The sequence below is a fragment of the Calonectris borealis genome, chromosome 2 (genome assembly GCF_964195595.1).
Source record: "Calonectris borealis chromosome 2, bCalBor7.hap1.2, whole genome shotgun sequence".
Taxonomy (NCBI): domain Eukaryota; kingdom Metazoa; phylum Chordata; class Aves; order Procellariiformes; family Procellariidae; genus Calonectris; species Calonectris borealis.
This window is the reverse complement of record NC_134313.1, coordinates 120,982,428-121,003,940: the sequence shown is the minus strand read 5'-3', so window position 1 is coordinate 121,003,940 and position 21,513 is coordinate 120,982,428. Positions and strand designations below refer to the sequence as shown.

Below are 21,513 nucleotides of genomic sequence, written 5' to 3'. Positions count from 1 at the left end.
AGTACTTCATTTTCTCAAGTACCATGCCAAAGTTTTGCCAAACTTTGCCTTAATAAATTTTTCTCAAGTCTCACTGTAATGCACATTTTAAAAAAATCTAACGCTATCTAATTAATCTAACTCTAATTAATTTTCAAGTTCCAGTAAGCCAATTACATTTGCTACCGATACAAATTGTTAGTCTAGTTAGAACCCTTTGTTTCAACTGGGCACCACAATAAACTCAAAAGAAAATGTAAAGAACATTCAAAAATAACTCTGGATTGAGAGTCTATGAAGATAAATGATATTCTCTTGCTTTCTATTTTTTAAAGCAGCAGCCAAATTGGGAGTATGAAAACCAATAAAAAAAGAGCAGTTCTCTTAAACATTCAAATAAATCTATGCTGCAAGCAACCAGTGTGACAATTTTTGGGACCCGCTCAGAACACTACTTGGACTGCACAAAGTCTGAGTGTATGCAGCACGACTGTGTTTTTCATGAGTTAACATCATTAAGGAGAAACAGAGCAGTGCCTGGGTCTCTGTCTCTTAATAACGGTCATTGGCAAAGGACCATCAACAACAAAGCAGCTCGTATGAAGCAGAATAATGACTGCCTGCAGACCAGGTGATGCCCCCTTACTCACAGCCTGGCTTGAGGGAGCTAAGCAAGAGGCCACTAGGTGATGAACTCTCGTCATGTGAGCGAGGGTTTTGAGAACAAGTGAGAGAATCACACAGCAGATGGATGCGAAGGCATGAAAGGATTAGGTGCCCATGCTCCCACTCACAATAGAGACAGAGACCTTTTGATATGCAGAAGGTGAGACCAGAAGAAGGGAACCAAGAACACGGGGAGATTCATGCACGATAGTCATGAAAAGCTGAGGTGGGTAGCCAGATGTTGGTATGCCTTATTTTGGATGGGTCTGTATATACCCCTCCTACAGTCCAGAAGTAAAATGTGATTGGTTTAGAAAACCTGCAAAAATATGCATTTTAATGGCTTACACTAATTTTTTTTAGTACAAGTATTAAACTGGAAAGCAGAGTATCACTAGGAGAGTGTTCTGGGATACGGCTCAAACAAATGGAAAGCATGCCCTATTTCTAATAAATGAGCAAAGAACCACCGTGTCTTGCACCAAAGGTGTTAATCTAGAGAGCAAAGAAACTGTGCCTAGAATCTACTTAGTCAAGAGGACTTAAGAGGTACAGACCTCAGCAAGTTGCCCAAACACATTGTCTTATGGGTGTCTAACAAGGAGACATTGTACAAAGCTTTGCAAGAAACAGAAATGTACTACACAGAAATTGAAAATTTGAAATTAATAATATACAATTTTATCATAACATACTTAGAAATTAAGAAGCTACCTATATGAGAAGAAAAAACTCCATAATGTTAATAATGACATCCAGAGAGAAATCTAAACCAAAATGCATTAGGGGAATGTGTGCTAAATCTGGAAAATTGGGAAATTGAAGGAAGGTTCTCCAGTTCCTCACAAGATCTATACAGACATTGCTGTAAAGACATTTCTGAGCATTGAGATTCTATACTGAGATGAATCTTGTAACTTTTAAAAGATGCATTGTAACAGCAGACGTGCTTTAAAGGCGTTCAAACACCAAAATTTTCATTGCCTTATTGATGAGTTTACTGCTTTTGGAAGAAGCAGAGACTAACTTTTTGGCCCAATTTTCTACAAATGTTCTATGTTTCAAATGCTGACCTGCATATTTGCTCTCTGCTAAATGTTAATATAGATCTCTGCCTTGGAAGATGAAAGACAACTTCCACAGAACAAGTATCTCCACTAGGGTCATGCCTTGAGAGACAGATTTTCTTCAGTGTCAAGATCACCTTGCTGCAGGAATCTACCAGGAGACTGTTTACAACCTGCAAAAGTTGATGCCACTCTTTTGGAGGAAGATAATGGGAAATAAGATAGTCTAAAGAAAAAGGTACAGCTCCCAGAAGGGTTTTAAATCCTCCATCGACCCAAGTGATGTTTATGCAATGTATTGCTTTCAAAAAAATTTTAACCATCCCCAAGTCATTGGTTCTGATTCCCACATCATACAGGAACTTTTCAGAATTTTCACATATGCATATAAACAAAATGTATCTTCATAATTCACCTAATTAGAGTCTCAAGCTCTAATGTACAAGGTGAACCATCTTTACAAAAATTTATGCTGAGAATGCGTTATAGCCTTTTGTACAGCAAGAAACTGCTTTTGACATCAGAGAACTGGTTGACATATTCTAAATACATACTAGAATTAAAACTCAGGATTATTTGAGCACTGCTCTAGAGCAGAGCTGAAGAGCGCAAACATCATTATAGGAAGTCTGAATTGTGTATGTTTTTACTTCTCCAGTTCGACCAAACTCTTTCTGCATAGCAGAGAATTACAACATCAACTCTCATAGAATTAAGCAAAAACATATAGGGCGGGGGAGAAAAAAAGGAGAACAACCTGAAAATGCAGTCCTCTGAGATATTTCTAGCTCACTATCTATTGTGCAGTAAGATGTGCAGACAAGCAGCAGCTAAACAGAGAACCACCTCCACTACTTGTGCTATCTTATTAAAGGAAAAAATAAAAGACACAAGAAGGGTAGGGGCAGGAGAGCACAGTCCATGCTCCTTCTGAGGGATAAGTCACTGAGAAAGGGAAAGGAACTCACAAGACGGTGGTGTTTCCCCCTGTGTTTTTCCCTGGAAGAAATACTGACTGATAGTTAAAACAAAAAAACCTACACCACCTCCCACGACCCCCCAAAACCAAAAAAAGTCCCCACCAAACCAAAACACCTCAGCAGACCCTGAGGAACGCCAGCCCCTACTTCCCCTACAGGGATTTGTAAGTCGCACAGTCCAATCAATAAACCAGATCATAAAATGATTAGCAGCAGTGTTAGTTAATTTATTCACTGAAAAATAACTCAAGCTGTGTCTCAGGTCTCATAAATAAAGAAAACGTTTATAACTGAGTTACAGGTGGGTGACTCTGAGGGCTGCACAGGATTGTGGGAAAAGCACTGACTTCAAGGGTCAGAAATAGCATTTTTATAATGCAGCTACAGATTTTTCTTCCGAAATTAAATTCTTCTGAGATTTTTTTTCTGGAGTCAGCAAAAACTATTTTAAGTGCAGTTCATCAGCATCCACAAACCTGGCTGCCTGTTCTGCTGCCCATATGGGTGAACTCAGGAGAAGTGCAAGAAAGAGGTGTAATATGAAACGGTCAAATGACTGAGGTAGAAACAAGCACTGGCTCCACAGCTCTCTGTGTTGCTGGAAAAGATACTCCTGTCGTTCTTCTGTCTCCTTACTGGGGGATATGGGGTGTGTGTAGGTTTTCCAAGGTAAAAGGCAGAAAAGGAGCAGGTGCCCTGGAAAATACAACCTCCTTCGGGTTCAAAGGCTGGCATTTGGAAACACAGCATCATCTATCTGGGATCCCTATGATTTTAAGGCCCTGTGTCAAAGGGCACACACTTCATTCACAGATATTACGTGAAAGCTTAAATTTCAAGTGGATGTTCATGGGAAACAAGTGGGAGCAATGAGTCTTTGGTGAGCACAGGTATATCATACAGATTGGAAAGGGACTCGGCTCTTCTCTTCATCCTGTGTTCTCCGCTAAAGGGAAAGACAAAGAATAAACAGCCATCTTTGTCACATTTGCTCAGCTGCTTTAGTCACCAACATTCAAAATTAAACTATGAGGAATCAAGTTATTTCTTCACCCTTCTTGTCTGAGTAAAAAGGCTTTGGTCAGTGCTACATCATCACAGCTAAGGCTGTTTTTAGAATGTGGCCTGCAATGCAGACAAGAAGAACTATCACAGTCACTATCCAAGGAATAGTCCCTTTGCTGCTGTTACATGTTTGCTTGAATTTGCTTTGTTCTTCTGGTGCTATCTTTAAATGTTGTGGCTCTGTTAGCCTCAAAAGGGTGAGATAGTAAATCCCTAATACCTTCTGCAAATAGAAGCCTGGCAGCATTTTCTTAACAGATGTTAAGAATTATAAACAGGTTGCACTGCTGTTTTGTCTGGTTATTTGCCAAAGTAAGCCCAAAGCATCCTCACCAATAAGCTGGCATTTAGAAAAGCACTCCAAAACACAGTCACAGCTGGGTGATTTATTCACCAATATTCTTCCTTCTACTCCCCACCCATCAGTAGGATTTGCTGCAAAATGATTAACTGCCTTACCACCATCTGCGCTCAGGTTCCATTAGTAACCCAGGCATTTCACGAAATCCCAGCCCTGCTCAAGCTGAGTCCAATTACTGCTTGCTGATTCATCAGTCCAGCTAAGCAAGCCTGGAAAATGCAACAGGTAACCAAACGCTCTCAGAACAAATTAACCTCTACAAAAAATGGGCACACCTCAAGAACAAATCAACCCCTACATAAACAGGTACTTCATGTCCTATCCTGCCAGTGTTAACTACTGACAAATACAGGGAAAAGCTCAGGTCAGGCCACAGCTGCTTTACACAGGTTGCTGAACAATAGGCCCTTACCTTGCTTGCTGGCAGACGCTGCAAATCCAAGCCTTCTCCTTCTTCTGGTAAGAACTGCAGCTCTTGCAGATGTTGTACTTGCAGTCTTGGCACTGTCGCTTGCTGTTGATAAGAAACGTGAAAGGGGAACAGCAGCGAATACAGCAGTGCTCATTGAACTTCTGCTGCTTGGAAAGGATGCTGCACTTGTTACCCTCTTCATCCAACTTCTGCTTCATTTCACTGGAATGAAAACCAAAAGAACAAAAATATAAACAAAATTTCAATGGGAAATCTCCTCTTTGCCTTTCTCCTCTTTCCACATCTTCATGTTATACTCTTCAAATTACTTTTTGCAGGTGTGAAATAAGTGCATATTCTAAATCCAGAATTGGGAAGCAAAAGCTCCTATATTCCCTGGAGTCACCCCTAGCCAATCCATTTAAACTTTCTGAGTCATGAGCCAGGGCAAACAATCTCCCTTCTCTCAGCTCCAGCGAGACAATCCTCAGGAGAGCCAGGCCACTGCTCCAGGTATTCCAACTGTGCAAAGCCATAGCGTCATTTGAGAACTCAGCGCTGCTTTCAGAACACTTTACAAATCAAAAATCAGTTTATGAAAGTCAAAAGGCTTGGCGCGCAGTAATAAAAAATCCTACTGATCAACAGTTTTGAAAACAAGTGTGCTAAGTTTGCTTTGTTCTGACCCACAGGGTCATATTATTTATAACAGCTGCAATTTGTCAAGGAAGGTTAATCACATACTTCATTTCAGAGAGATCTGGGTGTTTTACTAGTTAGGACCAATACTGAGCCAACTGTTCCTGAAAGTGTTTGCAGACCCCCTAAAGTTTTCTGTATTCCAGCAGAAGAGCTCATTTATTAAAAAAATAAAATAACATAACTTGAGTGTGTGTGGTATTCAGTAATTTGCTATCGCCCACTTTACAGTGCTTTTGATATTTTACAGATCAGGCAACATATTCCATGATATGAGTAATAAAAAACATCCAGAAGCAACAGTTGTTTAAGTAGACAAGTCTGCAAACTCATCACACAGTTTCTGGCATGTACAACTAGGATATACATTAAGAGAAAAAAAAAAATCAGGATTCATGAAAAACATGTAAATAAAAGCTTATAGAACAGTGTGCATGTACATATATTAATTCTTTCCATTTCTCAGAAATAGTGGTGGCTACCTTACTATTTCCAATTGCTGATAAGAACCACTTATAAGACTAGAGTAACACAAAAGTCTAAGCAAAATTTAAAGGTACCACAAGAGATATGACTCTGTCTTCCTGCAACTTAGTCTGACATGCTGACTTACACTTAAATTAATGCTTAAATATCTTGCTACAGGAAAAAAAGAATACTCTTATTGCATACTTATTCAGGAACTTGATCAAGATCATCTATAAGCAATATTATGAGCCAAACCTGGAATGTTAAAAAGACTCACATTACTGGGCTATTCATCTTCGTATTTACCATTTCTGCCTCAGATTCATAACTCAAAATAAAACCAGCCTATTTTACGAAAGTCTGACAGGTCAATTCTAAATCTCAAGTCTAAAAGGCAATTAAGGCAGTGATCTACAGCATACAATTTTTGAACTTGCACATACATCATATTTAACCATATTCCACATACATAACTTTTATAAATTTAAAACTTCAAAACAATGTATGTTTCTGCTGTTTGTCCCCTGTACAAAGCTTTGGCTATCTTAGACCAGCTGCTCAAACCCAGGTAAATACTCTTTGGAGTTTCAAGTAAATAATCTCTCTTTATGATTTTTGTCCAGTCGGCAAAACTTAATTGTTTTTCCACATGTTTACAGAATGTTAAAGGTGAAAAAGGTAAGAGATAACCATGCAAGAGAGGAAATGTCTGAATTATGCAAGTCAAACTGGCTTCCTCGTGTAAACTGATAGAACTATCCCACAGATTAAATGGAACGGTTAGACTAGTTTGTCTTAACCCTATTCCTCCCTCCTACCGTGGTACCACATGGACAATCTTTCTAGGGGACAGAAGTAGTAGTGAGCTGTTCCCCACATCGCTCCTCCATCCACAGCACGCATCCTGCTCCACAGCAATGGAGTGAGACAGAGCAATGCTTCTGCAGGAAGGTCAGGCAGGAACCCCGGGTCCCAGGAGAGAAGCTGGTGAAGGTGAGGGCTATACAATACAAGGAAGATTTCTGGCACAGAGAAGTGTCAGCATGCTGACAATGCTGCAATTTCTGCTTCAGGCTGGAGACCCCAGGCAGCAGATGCTGGCCTTCCTGTAAGATGAGAACAGCTAAGGACTCGAGGTCAGGAGGAGCAGTGAAAGAAGAGATTTTTGTCCTCACACAGCTCTATTATCTCCCAGAATTAGTAACACTGATATTTGGTAGTATCAGCCTGCACACTGAACATTGGCATGCTCAATGGCATTTTGAACCCTCATTAGGACTCTTATGCATGATACCATAAGGTAAACCACAGAAGCAAAGCCACCTATTAAAGCACTACAATAACACTCGCACAATATAAAAATGGGCAGTTTCGTTCACAACAGAGCTAATAAAGCCTGATACCTAGAAAAAGCTGAGCACACACTGAAGCCTTTTCATCAGTACAGGCATTAATTACATCTCTCTCCTCTATCTGGCTGCCAACATTCATTACAGTGGTAGAACCTTAATATCATTAAGGCATCTGCCTCACTGTTAAATAGCACTAAAATTGGCCAATGGATTAAAAAAGTCAATAGGATAGGGTTGGACAGGCTGGCAGAGAGAGAGCGTGACAGAAAAAGCCTTATTTCTACAGGAAACCAGGCAGAACAGAAAAGAAAGCAACGCACATCCCTCAACAGCTGTAACAAATTAAGGCCCTCATGCACTACCTGCCAAAGGCTATTCTAGTTTCTATCAGGAGTCAAATGGCCAAAGGGACTGGCAACAGGACTTGTCAGCTGAAGCCAAAAGGCTACTCTCCACACTCTTTCCTTGGAATTAAAACATAGGTTTCCTATGAAGGTGAACTGCACAACACTGGTAGGCAACTGGTTTGAGGAAAATTGCATAGTCACAGGGAAAAGTAGGCTCACATTTACTCCCAGCAATATTGAGAAAACCTCACTTGCACATGACTTCAGCTGGATGATTACTGTGAGCAGGATAATTAATGTGAGCTCCAATCTCAATACACTGAGAAAGTTTGTAGCGCTTGAATTCAGGAGGTACAAGTTGAAGTTCAAGGCATCCTGAGTTTGAAAGTCTCAGACTTTACCTTCAGGATGCTCAAATGGCTTGGTGCAAGAAGATTGTAATAATGGTCTAAGGAAAGGAGCACAGTCAACAACACTGATCCCCTCATGCAGTGAAACTCGCTTCCAAAAGGATGACAGTCACCTGTGCAGGAGCTGACTTTTTCTAAGAGGCAGGTTGAACAACACGGCAATCACAAACATACCCCCTTCCTCCCCATGCAACACTGTTTGCCTCAATAAAACAGAGATGAGGGGGCTGGAACAGAGAAAAGAGGGAGAATGTGTGTGCACTCATGTGCACTTACTTCCCCCAGCATTACATTACGTTCCCTCCTTGGGTAAGTATTCATAGGTATTCATATAATATGTATAAAACAAGCAACAAAAAAAGACTCTGCATAAAAATTTTCCCTTTTGGGGAAGGGACAGAAGAGTAGGAACCACAAACAACAGCATTTATTCACATCACTTAAGTCACAACTGACAGCGCTCAACTATTACTTTTATGTGTAACATAGTAATAAGGATCTGCGGAGAAGAGAACTCCCGCTGTTTGAATGAATCTAAGATTGGATTTCATTTTCTTTTTCGAGTGGCTGCATTTCACTGATTGCCTATAAATACAAAAGAAGCAAAGAATACTCAATAGATACATGTCTGTCACCAAGACTAATTCTGTCAAAGAATATTTTATTGAACTGTAAGTTCCAAAATATACAGATGCATACTTGGATTTTTCCAGAGGCTTGTATTAATTAATCTGCAACAGTTTACTTAATAAATATGTAACTAATTTCAGGCAGCGTTTTGGGTGATAGACTCCTGGCATGTAATCCCACACAAAGTCAGGTTAGGAATACTTTCTAGCATAATGCTTTGGATGTAGGTTTTGCTATTATATTCTGAGGGTGAATAGTCATCTTCCCCTTCCAGCTTTCATTGTCATAATTTATTTCCTTTTAGTGTCTTAGACGATTTTAACTGAATTTGCGAGAAGTATGATATTCTGCTTTGTTGGTTTGTACAGTGGTTTACAAATGATACGGTAGGTTAGGTATCGTGTTATGCTGAAGACAGGTGCTGCACAGCACATTGCAAGGGAGGACACTGCTGAAATACAGCTGGTGAGTTGAGCAGATACGCAGCACGTCTCATCGCATAACTGCTCCTCAACAGCTGGGCAACAGCCTCTCTGAAATACCTTGTCTGATAAGTCATCTTTGGACTTTATGAATTGGCAGCCCCTTTTGTTTCTACAAATAATACTGCTTCAGAGTTGCTTCAGAGTTCTGGCAAACTGAAGCTACAGAATTGTTTTCCTTGTTCTTCATTGCCACTGATTTACAGAGTGATTTGTCCAAAGTCACCAGCTTTTGTGGTGAACGGAGTTAAATCCAGTTGGCGGCCGGTCACGAGCGGTGTTCCCCAGGGCTCAGTACTGGGGCCGGTCCTGTTCAATATCTTTATCAACGATCTGGACGAGGGGATCGAGTGCTCCCTCAGTAAGTTTGCAGATCACACCAAGTTGGGTGGGAGTGTTGATCTGCTGGAGGGTAGGAAGGCTCTGCAGAGGGACCTGGACAGGCTGGATCGATGGGCCGAGGCCAACTGTATGAGGTTCAACAAGGCCAAGTGCCGGGTCCTGCACTTCGGCCACAACAACCCCAGGCAACGCTACAGGCTTGGGGAAGAGTGGCTGGAAAGCTGCCGGCTAGAAAAGGACCTGGGGGTGCTGATTGACAGCCGGCTGAACATGAGCCAGCAGTGTGCCCAGGTGGCCAAGAAGGCCAACGGCATCCTGGCCTGTATCAGGAATAGTGTGGCCAGCAGGAGTAGGGAGGTGATTGTGCCCCTGTACTCGGCACTGGTGAGGCCGCACCTCGAATACTGTGTTCAGTTTTGGGCCCCTCACTACAAGAAGGACATTGAGGTGCTGGAGCGTGTCCAGAGGAGGGCAACGAAGCTGGTGAAGGGCCTGGAGCACAAGCCTTATGAGGAGCGGCTGAGGGAACTGGGGTTGTTTAGCCTGGAGAAGAGGAGGCTGAGGGGAGACCTCATCGCGCTCTACAACTACCTGAAAGGAGGTTGTAGCGAGGTGGGTGTTGGTCTCTTCTGCCAAGTAACTAGCGATAGGACAAGAGGAAATGGCCTCAAGTTGCACCAAGGGAGGTTTAGATTGAACATTAGGAGAAATTTCTTTACTGAAAGAGTGGTCAGACCTTGGAACAGGCTGCCCAGGGAAGTGGTTGAGTCACCATCCCTGGAGGTATTTAAAAGACGTGTAGATGAGGCCCTTAGGGACATGGTGTAGTGGGCATGGTGGTGTTGGGTTGACGGTTGGACATGATGATCTTAGAGGTCTTTTCCAACCTGTATGATTCTATGATTCTATGATTCTATAATTCTTTTTACATGCTCCAGTTTGTCTGCTGTACAATAGCAGTAAAACTCACAATGGCAATAATAAACTTGTTTGATCAAAATATATAGATATATACAGAACAACTTTACAGCATCTTTCATTTAGTGACCATATAGTCCTCTCCACTGCTGTATTCTTGTAAGCAACATATTTACAACTAATATTCACAGCAAATGACCCTCAACCTTTTTTTTACCAGAAGACCTGATTGCCTTATCTAGATAAAATTCTGTTTCAAGTCACTTGTACAGTATACAGGCAATTGAGTTCCTACTTATTAGCAAGTAGGATAAGATGTATTCAGTACAGGACTTTAATACCGAATGCTCTGTTTGTGCTCTGGACAGGCCTATTCTGGTGGGATTCAACAGGATTGAGGTATTTTCTCTGTGTGATTGCAACAGCCTCAGCTTCAAAAACAGGATGGCAGGTTCAAACATAATTCTTCAATGTTTGCCTGAACAATGCCTTCTCCTCTCCCTAATAAATTTCTTTAAAACAATTGGTTGTTGTATATAATTGCACCTCCTGAATACAGAAGTACAAGCTTGTTTGAGAAAAGCTTTTCTGCTTTTTTTCCCAAACCCTGTTTTATAAAAGTTATCTCTTTTTTTTAACTGGCAGTGTGATAAGGATGCTGCTTGTTTTTCTGAGCTACAGTTTGATGTTCACAAAGCTCAATGGCTGTAATTATTCTATATTTTAATCAGTGAAACAAATCCTAGATGGCCCTGTACACTTCGCCCCAAGAGGCATTACTGTGATTACATACTGAAGGGTTGGGGGCAGGTGGAGCTATAACCTCAAACTGCAAAGTCAACAGTGATGTGGCAACTTGCCATAGTAAGATAATACTGTAAGGTTTAAAAAAAGCTGGAAGGAAACCTACGATGTGTTTGAGAAACAGGTTAAAAAAGTCACTGCAACATATATAAGACTAGAATGATCAAACTCCAAGCCTCTCCATTGGGGGCAGCGGTGGAAGAGGGTTCATAAAACAGCAGGAATGAAGGCCATGCTGTTTTATATTACAGCTATATTACAACAAAAAAGCTAAGAAACCCTACCTGTTTTCCATATAACAAGGATAACAGTTCCTCATGGAAACCTGACACCCAGTGATTTGGGTAGCAGAGCTACCATGCCTTTTTTTCTCCAACAGATCAGCAGTTGAAACATTTGCCTGGGATGTGGAAGATTAATTTAGGTCTCTGCTCTATTCGAAGGAGACTTAACATCCTCACTACCACCAACGTAGACGTCAGGTTGAATGGCCTCCTCAGGCATTGTTCTTCATCTTTGGTAAAATTACCATTAAGTTATTTACAAATATTCACTGGAGCACAGAGCAAGACAGAAGCATAACCAAGCAGCCAAGGCACTCACGAGGCCAGGACACCTTGCTTTAGTCTTGCCTTAGGAAACATTTAGGTATTCCACACGCAGCAGTACATCACCCATGGTTAGCACACTCCTATGAGAGGTGGGAAGATGAGGTGAAGGTGTGCCCAGTGGGTTTTGTTCAAGAGTCCAGTTTTGGGAAGACTCTCCAATTACCCGGTAAAAGTAGTCTCACGCAGAGGCATTTATGGGAAAGCAATGGGACCACTACCACTGGCAGCAGCAGAGACAGTCGTTTGGAAAGGATGCAACATGTATTAGTCACGTACAACGTAGCACGCCAGGCTCCAAGACAGAGTCTGTATAAGCAAGTCTGTCTGCCAGGCTCCCCGCTCTTCTCTGAGGGAACGTCTCCAACTATCAGGCTGTAGCCAGCTTATGCTCACCTCATACCAGTCTCCATTTCAGACCGGCACCTGCCAGTTTAAAGGTAAAGTCCAGCTGGTGAGGTTCCCATGTGCTCTGTTGCTTTCTTGGGTGATGGACAAATACAATTTTTCCTACTGTTTAACTACCTTTTACCTTCTCTAATAGAGAGTAGCAGTTAAATCTATTCTAGTTGCCTGCACAGAAAAAGAGGAAAACGGAGGGACAATGTTCCTAGGAGTTACAAAAAAAAATCCTATTTCCTTCATATCACTCCTTCCTACTGAACAGAGGAGAGGTGCTTTGACCACAAGTTATCAAAGACAGGTAGAAACTTTCTCCTTCAGTACTACAGATGAGAGTTTCTGTTTCCAGTCCTCTTAATTAAAATTTCACCTATTTCCTAAAATAAGCTACCTTTTATCCACCTGGCATTGGAGCCTTTTGTCCTTCAAAGACTAGTGAGCAGGCAGCATACACTGCAAAGTGCTTTTCTCAGGGGAGCAGTGTTCTGCTCAGCTGTGTAACTCGTCTCTCTTCTCTGCATTTGTTTGCACTATCTCACCTCTCAGACTAGATTCGGAGTGGTCCATGAAGATCACCAATTTATCTTAAAACTTAGTTTGACTACTGTTAAGAGCCTTAAGACACTTTTTCCCCTCACAGAAGAAAATGCCTTCACTCTTCTAGCCTTCATATTCACCTACATGTACAAGCTACTGCCACATTTTGCTTAGCATGAGATCTGGATTTCTATATAGTCTGGGGAGCAGGTGAACAAGTTCTGATGTGCCTGTTCCCAGCCGTTCAGAGAAGCCATTTTCACCAGCCGCACCTCGTGTTTTTCCACTCCCACAGTCAGTCCAAGCCTGGTCTGTTGGGATGGGAGTTTCCTTGGGATACAGAGATCAGCTGAAAATACAAGTTCCACCAATGCCCTCTAAGCTACAATATCGGAGGACAAAGGGCTTCTCCTATTCAGAGGCCAAAGTATTCACAGTATTCCCATCTCTGCTGTCCTTAGATCTGCCAGATGTGCACAGGTGCTGGGGTGGGAGTAAAGCTCCTTTAATCTGTGCAGAACCTGTCAGTCTCTTACTCCTTGGCTACTAACACAATGAGAAGGGGTCACAGGCTGACTGTGACTGAAATTTCTCTCCCATTCACGTGTTTTCAATTTGATGTTTAAGGTCCCGGATTATGATTACTAGAAGTGGTTCCCACCTCTGCCTTTGCTTCCTCTCTCCTTCTCCCGACCCCACCCCTGCCGAAGCAGACCAACCAAGTTCGTGCAATGCTGCTAAATTTAGGGAAAACACTCACTAGAAGGTTTACAGTCCCTCTCCGATCCCTGCCCAGGAGTTAACTAGCCAGAGCTGCCAAGGAGAGCTGCTCACCATTTCATCCTTTCCATGCTCTCTATGCCACAAAGTGTGGCACAGTGCAAATAGTGATGAAGCTATACGCTGACAGGGTCATACATCTTTTCCCCATACTATATACAGTAAGAACCAAATTCTCCCAACAGGCATATGCCTCCATCATTATTTACTCTCGAAAGGTTCAGTGCTCATTTCTTTTAGCTGCCTCCTCTTCTCAGGCAGTTTATTCTTCTCCACCAGGATGGGCATCTAACACAACTCTCTAGTCCCAAGCAGTGCTACACCATCACCACACGCACCTTTTGCTTCTCTTATGTCTTTCCTAAATTGTTGCTGGTGAAACTCCACTTGCTTCTCTTTAAAAAAGTAAAGCACAGGATAGTACTTTGTCCATTTACAGCAAATGCCAAGTTAATTCATTATCTTGAAATGATGGCTTTTTTCCTAGGCTCCTATCAACAGAGTCACAATTGTGCCTCGTGCTATATTTAACACTTAGTATGTCTATTAGCATTCTACACATTGCTGGTGCTGCCAAAAAGCCATGCTAGCACACATGCAAACACACTGTTTGCAGTTGGGGAGCATTCGAGGAAGACTCATCACTTTAATCTGTGCAGAGAGACACTGATCCAGCAGCAGTAGCTGACTTTCAGGGAGGATTAGACAGCAGGGAGTGCACCATAAACGGGGGGCAGGGGGGCAGGAAATAACATTAAAAAAAAAATCAAAGCAAAACACAAGGGGGGAGACAGGGGGATGGGACACCTCAGCATTCAAGCACTAAGAGGCTTGTTATAATAGTAACAATAATAGTAGCAATAAATAGTTATGAGTAAGTCACTATTATAAAAAATCAGGAAGATGAGTATTTCACAGTCCAATTATTCCAACTGCAGTTGCATTCTTTTATCTAAGATCTTACTAACATCTCTTAAGTGTTTTTTCTCTTCAGCTTTTCATTTCTATAAAATTAAATTTCTTTAAAATTAGCGGGTATTCCTATCAAATCTCACTTTTTAATTTTTCTTTCCTTCTCTTTTCAAAAGTAGGAGCAAACACTGATAGTGCTGCATATATGCTGACTGATGATCTTGTCCTGTTAAATTCTTTACAATTTTGTCAAAATCTTGCCCTTTTGTTGCTTAACTCAAAACGCCTATGATGACATCTGAATGCGACTACTGTGCATTCAGATTAAACACTATGCCCATAGCACGCACCACGTGGCTATCATCGGTACGAACCCTGTCAAGGAGACAGTAACAGAAGCAAACATATGAAAGGTGAGCTGACTGGCATGCAATTTTGATGCCATCAGAGGTCACATAGGATAGCAAAGTATTTAGGAGCTTAGGATAACTTACTTTTATGTTTAGTTAAGGTTAAGTGAGGTACAAGAATAAAAACCTCTTTTAGTATTTTTTTTAAACAAGCCTTTGCAACAATGATGTGGAGACTAAATGAACTCCATATTACCCTACTCCATATACTCCATATAACCCATCTGCCTCGACTGATGTTCCTTGGGACTGAATAAATTAACTAATTAACTAAAAGACAGATGTATACCTTACCTTTAAAAAACACAGTTATCCTTCTACAACCTGAGACAGCACTGTAAAAAAGAATCAGTTCCCTGCATAAAAAAGTATCATAGATTCTGGGGACAATCTCTTTCTAAAAACAAAGAAATCCAGCACAGTGGAAACACTGTCATCGTGGGGTTTTGGGGGGTTTTTTTGTTTGTTTTTACATTTGCAAGCACTTCTGATAATGGGAAAAGAACTGCATTGACAACTTCATATTTCTTATTAAATACCATAAAATAAATGTTGCAAAGACCAATCTGTGGAAGCTTTGCGCTAATCACAGTTGAACCAGTTAAACTGCTGATAGAACCAGAAAAATGCCAGCATATTCAACACTTACCTTTGTCTAAAAAACACGTATCAGGCACTGCATTTGCTAGAGAGAGAACAGATTCAGTCAGCACCAAGACAAGTTGTGGTTCACTTGCCCCAGACCAGTACCTTGCTTGTCATACCAGGCTCTATCCTAATCTGTTAATAATTTCATGCTCAGGTGAAGCCGTTTCACAAAATGAATGATTTGTGCTGTGTTACTCTAGACACTGTGCTAGCGGCTCTTAAGGGAAGTTTCCTTTTCTGTTGCTGGCACAGGCATTGTCAATCAGTGTCTATCATCAGTTGGAAATGACTGACATGTCAGAGTCTAGATAAATGAAATAATATACTGGTATTATTTTAAATTCCTTCTTCTCACTTTGTAAACCCGTAAATTGTCAAGAGACATTGTATTTAACCCCATTTTCTTTTGTCATATTGGATATCACAGGAGCACAGACTGTGCACCACATTTAACTGATAGGCTTTGAAATCTTCCGCAGGCAAGCAGAGCAGCGAGGGAGAAGCAGGTCTTGAATTATAGAGCAGATATTTTGGGGAGCTCTGAGGACATCAGAAATCTCCACGTGAAAGCTGAAATAATCTTTTCCCAGAAGCAGTGCTGCGAGTACAGACTCCTTTGCCCTCCCGTTCTAATACTGCCACATGGAACACATGAAAATAAATGTGGGTTTTAACATACTTTTTTCCTCACTACTCCTCCTCATCTGCTCTCCTATCTCAGTTAGAGATGGCTCTGCAGCCAGGTAGGGTGTTCTGAGGTGAAATACTTCACCAGTATCGGGGACAAGCACTTCTGCTGCAGGTGCAGGACCTTCTGGTTAAATCCTGGGTTTAACTAATCCATTGAGAAGGGCCAAAAGATATCCTTCCATGTTGGACATCAGCTGCAAGTGATGATAAGCTAAAAAGTTTTCTCTCTTTCTCACTATTACATCCATACCGAACCACTGACCATTACTATCTGAGCCTATGCATCCAGCCTGTTTTCATCCACTTTATAATTTCACCTGTATGTGGCATAGCCCTGCAATGTGACTACAAAACAGTAAGCTCTGATTAATATTTATGTTAGCATTTTGTGACACCTTCCTCTTAGATTACAAACATGTAATACTTTATGTTGTCCTACCCTATCAAACATCCTAACAACCTAGCAAAACATCATTACAGTTTTACCACCTTTCTTATATGCCTTCCCTGATTTTTTCCTTCCCACATGTGATGGTGATTTATAGTTATATAAACATTTGCTACATTCCCCTCTATCTCATTTCCTCTCAATAAATGTCATTTTGCTCTCCCTGAAGCATATTTCTCACTGCCTGTCTGGTATCTTTCTATAACTAATATGTCAATGTTTCTTGCCTCTTTTTTAGCTAATTATAGTAGAATTTTATTTTATCTTTCAATGTCCTTTCCAAATAATTTCCAGAAATATCAAGAAGTCTATAGAATTGCACTGAGTCAACAGCATTGATAACCACTTACCACAAGTAGTTTATTTGACCTAATAAACTCCACAGCCTAACAGCTTTCTATTCTCTACCATCTACTAAGGGTTATCCTACATATTAAGCAGCCAAAGTGTAGTTCTAAAAGTCTCTCTAATGTGTTATTTTTGTATCAGTCAGTCTCTATTTACCACTTTGCAGCTCAGAATAGTGCATTTTGTCACATATTTAATCCTGTCTTTTTTCTCCTTGTTGTACCAAGTGAAAAAATAGATTAACAGAATTAATTCTCAGGTGCATCTAATTTTAAAGGGATGAAAACTGAATTCCTGACCATATTCCTGACTAACTTCCTCTGAGTATTTCATCGTGTATTCATGATCAGTAGAAGAAAGCAAAGTATTCATCAAATGCTGGTACACTTGTAGCATTTATCTGCGCTCCCTCCTCCCATTTGTCACACTCTGTGCCTCGCCCCATGCCTCTCTCATTGGAGAATTTCACATTTCTCCTATCAGGTCCTGACTTTCAGTACTAGGTCATCTGAAGTTAATGACCTTTTTTATCCCTTTTGGTCATACCTGAAGAATGATAAATACAGACAAGCATTCTTAAGAATAAAGTATTGTTCAATTCAAACAGACCAAAAATATTTAGTGAAAATATTTTTAAAATGTACATACTCTTCCATCAAACTTACGTGCAATACATTCTTTGCATCACTGGTGGCATCTGTGAGTCTACCTTTCTTAGGAATCCAGTTTTATGTCAGCATCAACCTGAAAGTTTCCTTTAAGAATAGAAACACTCCTACTACAGTAAACAGTTCTTCTCCCAGTGCTCCTTTCACAGTGCCATCTGGCTTGACCTTATAAAACACAATTCATAGCCTGGCTAGTGTACAGCGGGAGAGTAACTCAGACATTGGCTCGGAAAATCTCTGAAGTATTCGGTATGAGTCATCCTTCCCTCTTCCTGCCTGGACTTCCAGCAACACAGACCTACAAAGATTTGCACTAGAATCAGTGTTGTTACTGACTTACTATTACTTACCTACCTTATAATGAGAAAACTAAGGGAGCCTTCCTTGGCCCTTCCCACAGAACACACAGCAGAATAAACAAGAGCAAGCAGCAGAATAAACAGCAGAGCTTGCTAAGGAAGCAGGTTTCACAGCCTGACAGGCCATAGCATCAGAGGATTGTGTGCGCTGTTAGAAAAAACAGCACAAAGATGCTCATCCCACTTCGCATACAGACAAGATGAGTAACGCTTCACAGACAAGGGCCTTCCACCTGATGAGGCTGGCTTTCAAAATTTGCCTGTCCTGACCATTGCCTTCCCAGGAGAGTGGCTGCCACTCCAGAACCCTGGCAGGACGGGAGCACTGGGAGAGCTATGTCCTCCACAAGCACGGGGAATGCAACACAGACAAATCTGCACTGTGTCCTCCCACACCATTGTCCACCAAGTATTTCTCCACTGCCTGCAACAACCACAGGAGCGCTAATGCGCCACACAAAGAAAGCAGAAGGTGTTACCAAATGCTCTAGCCCATCCTGGAAACAGGGGGTTGTTTCAGGTGAAACTCCTATACAGTCCTAGGAAGCACACCAGGCTTATACTGCCTCAGGTGACCAAAAAAAAAAAAAAAAAAAAGGAAAGAAAAGCCTCAAAGCAAGAGGTTTCCTCTGGTTTCAGAGTGAATTCCTTGCCAATTGCATCACTTAACTCTGTATTTAACAGGTCTGCATGTACATAGCTCCTAAAGTCCACTTCCCTAGTCCAGCTCCTCTTCATGCTGCCCATGCTCCTAACACATAGTAAATACTGTTCTTAGATATTCTACACAGACTCTGCAATTCAAGTAGCTTAAAAAATTGCAAGCCCTGCAATTCCAAACGATCAACATAATATGGGCCAAGAAATAGCAGCTTGATATTTTTAGTAAATTTAAGCCTATAAACAATGATTTTCTTAAGAATAGAAATTGTTTGCAATATCCATGTAGGTTTTGTTTGTTTGTTTTAAACACAAAGATATATAAGCTTAAAATTATCACATACGTCTGTTGTACACAAGACAGTATTTTGGCAGACAAAAGAATCTGTTTCCACAGAATGCGTTTTATATTTAACATGATATGTTACCCCAGTGTGTTTCATATCAACAGCATTAACATCTTCTGGAAGCAGTATCATGTCCCTTATTACAAACCAGACAAATCTCTGCAAAAGGGCAGGAAAATATCAACAGCACCTCCACCTCCCTGTTCAAACACACATACTAAAGTAGTCCTTTAAAAGGTATTGGCATATGCTATTGCTATAGTAACACCAGTATTTAACAAAGACACAATCTTAATTTAACACTGTTACAATATTCTGATATCTCACAGTTAATGTTCTTAACTTAATCCAGAAGCTTTTTATTATGGGAATGTTTCTGCAAGTTTAATAACATACTGATATTTTGACATATAAAGGAATATATAGTAATGGAATGAAAGGAAATCAGTGAGCAACCACCAAAAATATAAAAAGCTAATAACTTGAAATTTATTTAGAAAATAATGGTCTTTATTTTGTAGCTGTGACTATAAGTGCAGCTATTTAGCTTTACTCCACGTATGTGTGTGAGCATGCATGCGTACATATATAGATAAACTGCATTATTCAATATCCCTTGCAAGTGAAGGCTGGGAATCTCACCACCTAGTACTCTCCATACCCCATCCCCATGGAAATGTAATACTAAGCACTGTCCTTGAAAAGGCAATTCGGCTATACAAGAGGAAACACAGCCAGGTTACCAGACTAGTGGGATATTAAGGAACTAGTGATAAATTAAAGTCCTCTTGTGCAGATGCTCCCACAGCTCTATGTATCCCAGTAATTCTTCCTCAGCCCTTGACAGTATGCCTCACCCAGAACACAGAAGGCTATATACAGTGAACTTTCCCAGAGAGGAGAAAGGATGCAGGGGAACATCAGAAACCTGCATTTTTCATTCCTTCTCTCAGTTCATGTGTGCTCCCTGCTTCCTCCCAATTAGGCATCTATCAATCTGAAGTACAGTAGGTTGTTTTTGGTGAATGGTAAAACAATTGAAATAACCCAGAAGCTTTTGAAAAATGGAAATTCATCTAATCCAACAACTAGAATTCACAAATATTTTCAGAAAGATAATTAGGTGGTAAATATTTGGAAAAGACAGAATGGTTCTTCAATGTTCTTTGCCATTTTTAAAATTATGCAGTTTGAATTTTTAAAATGTCAAGTTTTGTTTTGACTTTTTTCTAATAAAAGAGTTGCAAGTACTATTATTCAGTTCTTCTGTGGATACTGCCATTCAGTTATCTGATGCCTTTCGTCTCTTCTCTCCCTCATTTTCTCTCTCCAAAAGCATCAGATGGAAGAGATCTCCCTTGTGTGGAGCTTATGGCACAGTCAGACCCCAGACTCGGTTCATGTACTTTGCGCAGACCCTCTGGCTATGTCTGAATTCACAGATAATTCAGCACACCAAGAGCAGATCAGCAGACTGAACTAGACCGTGCTGAAGGCCTACACCTACACAGTACGTGGTTCAGCAGGTTTGCTTCAGGTTCAGCAGGTCTGCTGTTTCCCCGGACCAAATATTCCCATCTGGCACACAGTTTGAACCTGTCTCAAGGCGTGATTCATTGGTTCAGAGATGTATCTGTTCAGTGAGGGGAGCTCATAACCAAACAGGGCACATTTGGTGAGCGCCTGGAGATGAGCTTTGGCTTAGTTTCTTCCAGAAGGAATCTAGCTTGGTAACAAAACCAACCTGTGATGTAAACCATGGCGTGATAAATGAGGATGAGTAGGTTTGCTCCAAAACTGTACTACTGCTCTAAACTGAAATACTAACATAAATGCAGTCATAGACAACTAGAGGAGTCTCTCAACACAGGTACCTGGAGTAGGTAATTTTTCATTAACAGGTCTATAACAGCACTGTCTACTAACTTTGGAAAACCATTCCGATACCTGCAACATGCATAGCCATGGTTCACACGCAGCTAAGTTTTATACGTTTCTACATCTACCTTGCTGACAGTTAACACAGATGCACGATGCTGATTTATAAAGATACGCAAGAAGCAAGAAGTAGTTTCTGATTAGGAATTCTTTCTCTTTTAAAAAAAAATTCAGTGGTGCATAAGACTTGTGCATGGGCTTTTGACAATATCCTTTGAAACAGCATTAGAGTATCATACACCTGCTTGATATGTTTCAAGACATATCCTGGATTGCTATACTTAAAATTTGCCTTTATAAACCACTATCAGTAGGATCCTAATTTGCACCCATTAGTTTGAAATACCTTTGAACATAACTGATCTAATTCTCCATAGCATTGCATCAGTTCATGCCAGTGTCGCTCCACAAATCCCATCACCATTGTGGTACAATTAGACGGATGGGGTAATGGAACAAGGAGCCAAAAGCTACACCTTTTATAGCTACAGCCTGAAATGCTACCAGAAGACGGTCAGGTGGTCAGCTTTTCAGTAGTAGAAAATGGGTACAGAGTAACCTAGGGATTGTCTCAGGAAAAAACACAGTCATTTTCTCAGATTTTTCTGCTGCCTTGCAGATTCTGTGCTTCAGTCAAATCCTCCTTCCCTCACCACACTTCCAAATGAAACCAAAGCTCTACCAAGCCACTTACCTCTTTGGTAAATGTAGCTTGGATTTACTTTCCGGGCTCAGCTGCTGGACTGACAGTCTGCGAGCAGAGAACTGCCAGCAGA

The 21,513-nt window shown here is 40.9% G+C and overlaps 1 protein-coding gene across 2 annotated transcripts in view; it reads right to left on the bottom strand.

Moving 5' to 3' along the window:
- MYRIP (myosin VIIA and Rab interacting protein) overlaps positions 1–4,752 on the bottom strand; it is a 129,570-nt gene extending 124,818 nt beyond the window's left edge. For both annotated transcript variants that reach the window (XM_075143179.1, XM_075143178.1), the window contains exon 1: positions 4,531–4,752. In XM_075143179.1, coding sequence (XP_074999280.1) covers positions 4,531–4,748 — 218 coding nt within the window. In that variant the 5' untranslated portion in view covers positions 4,749–4,752. The remainder of the gene's footprint in view (positions 1–4,530) is intronic.
- Between the last annotated feature and the right edge of the window lie 16,761 nt (positions 4,753–21,513).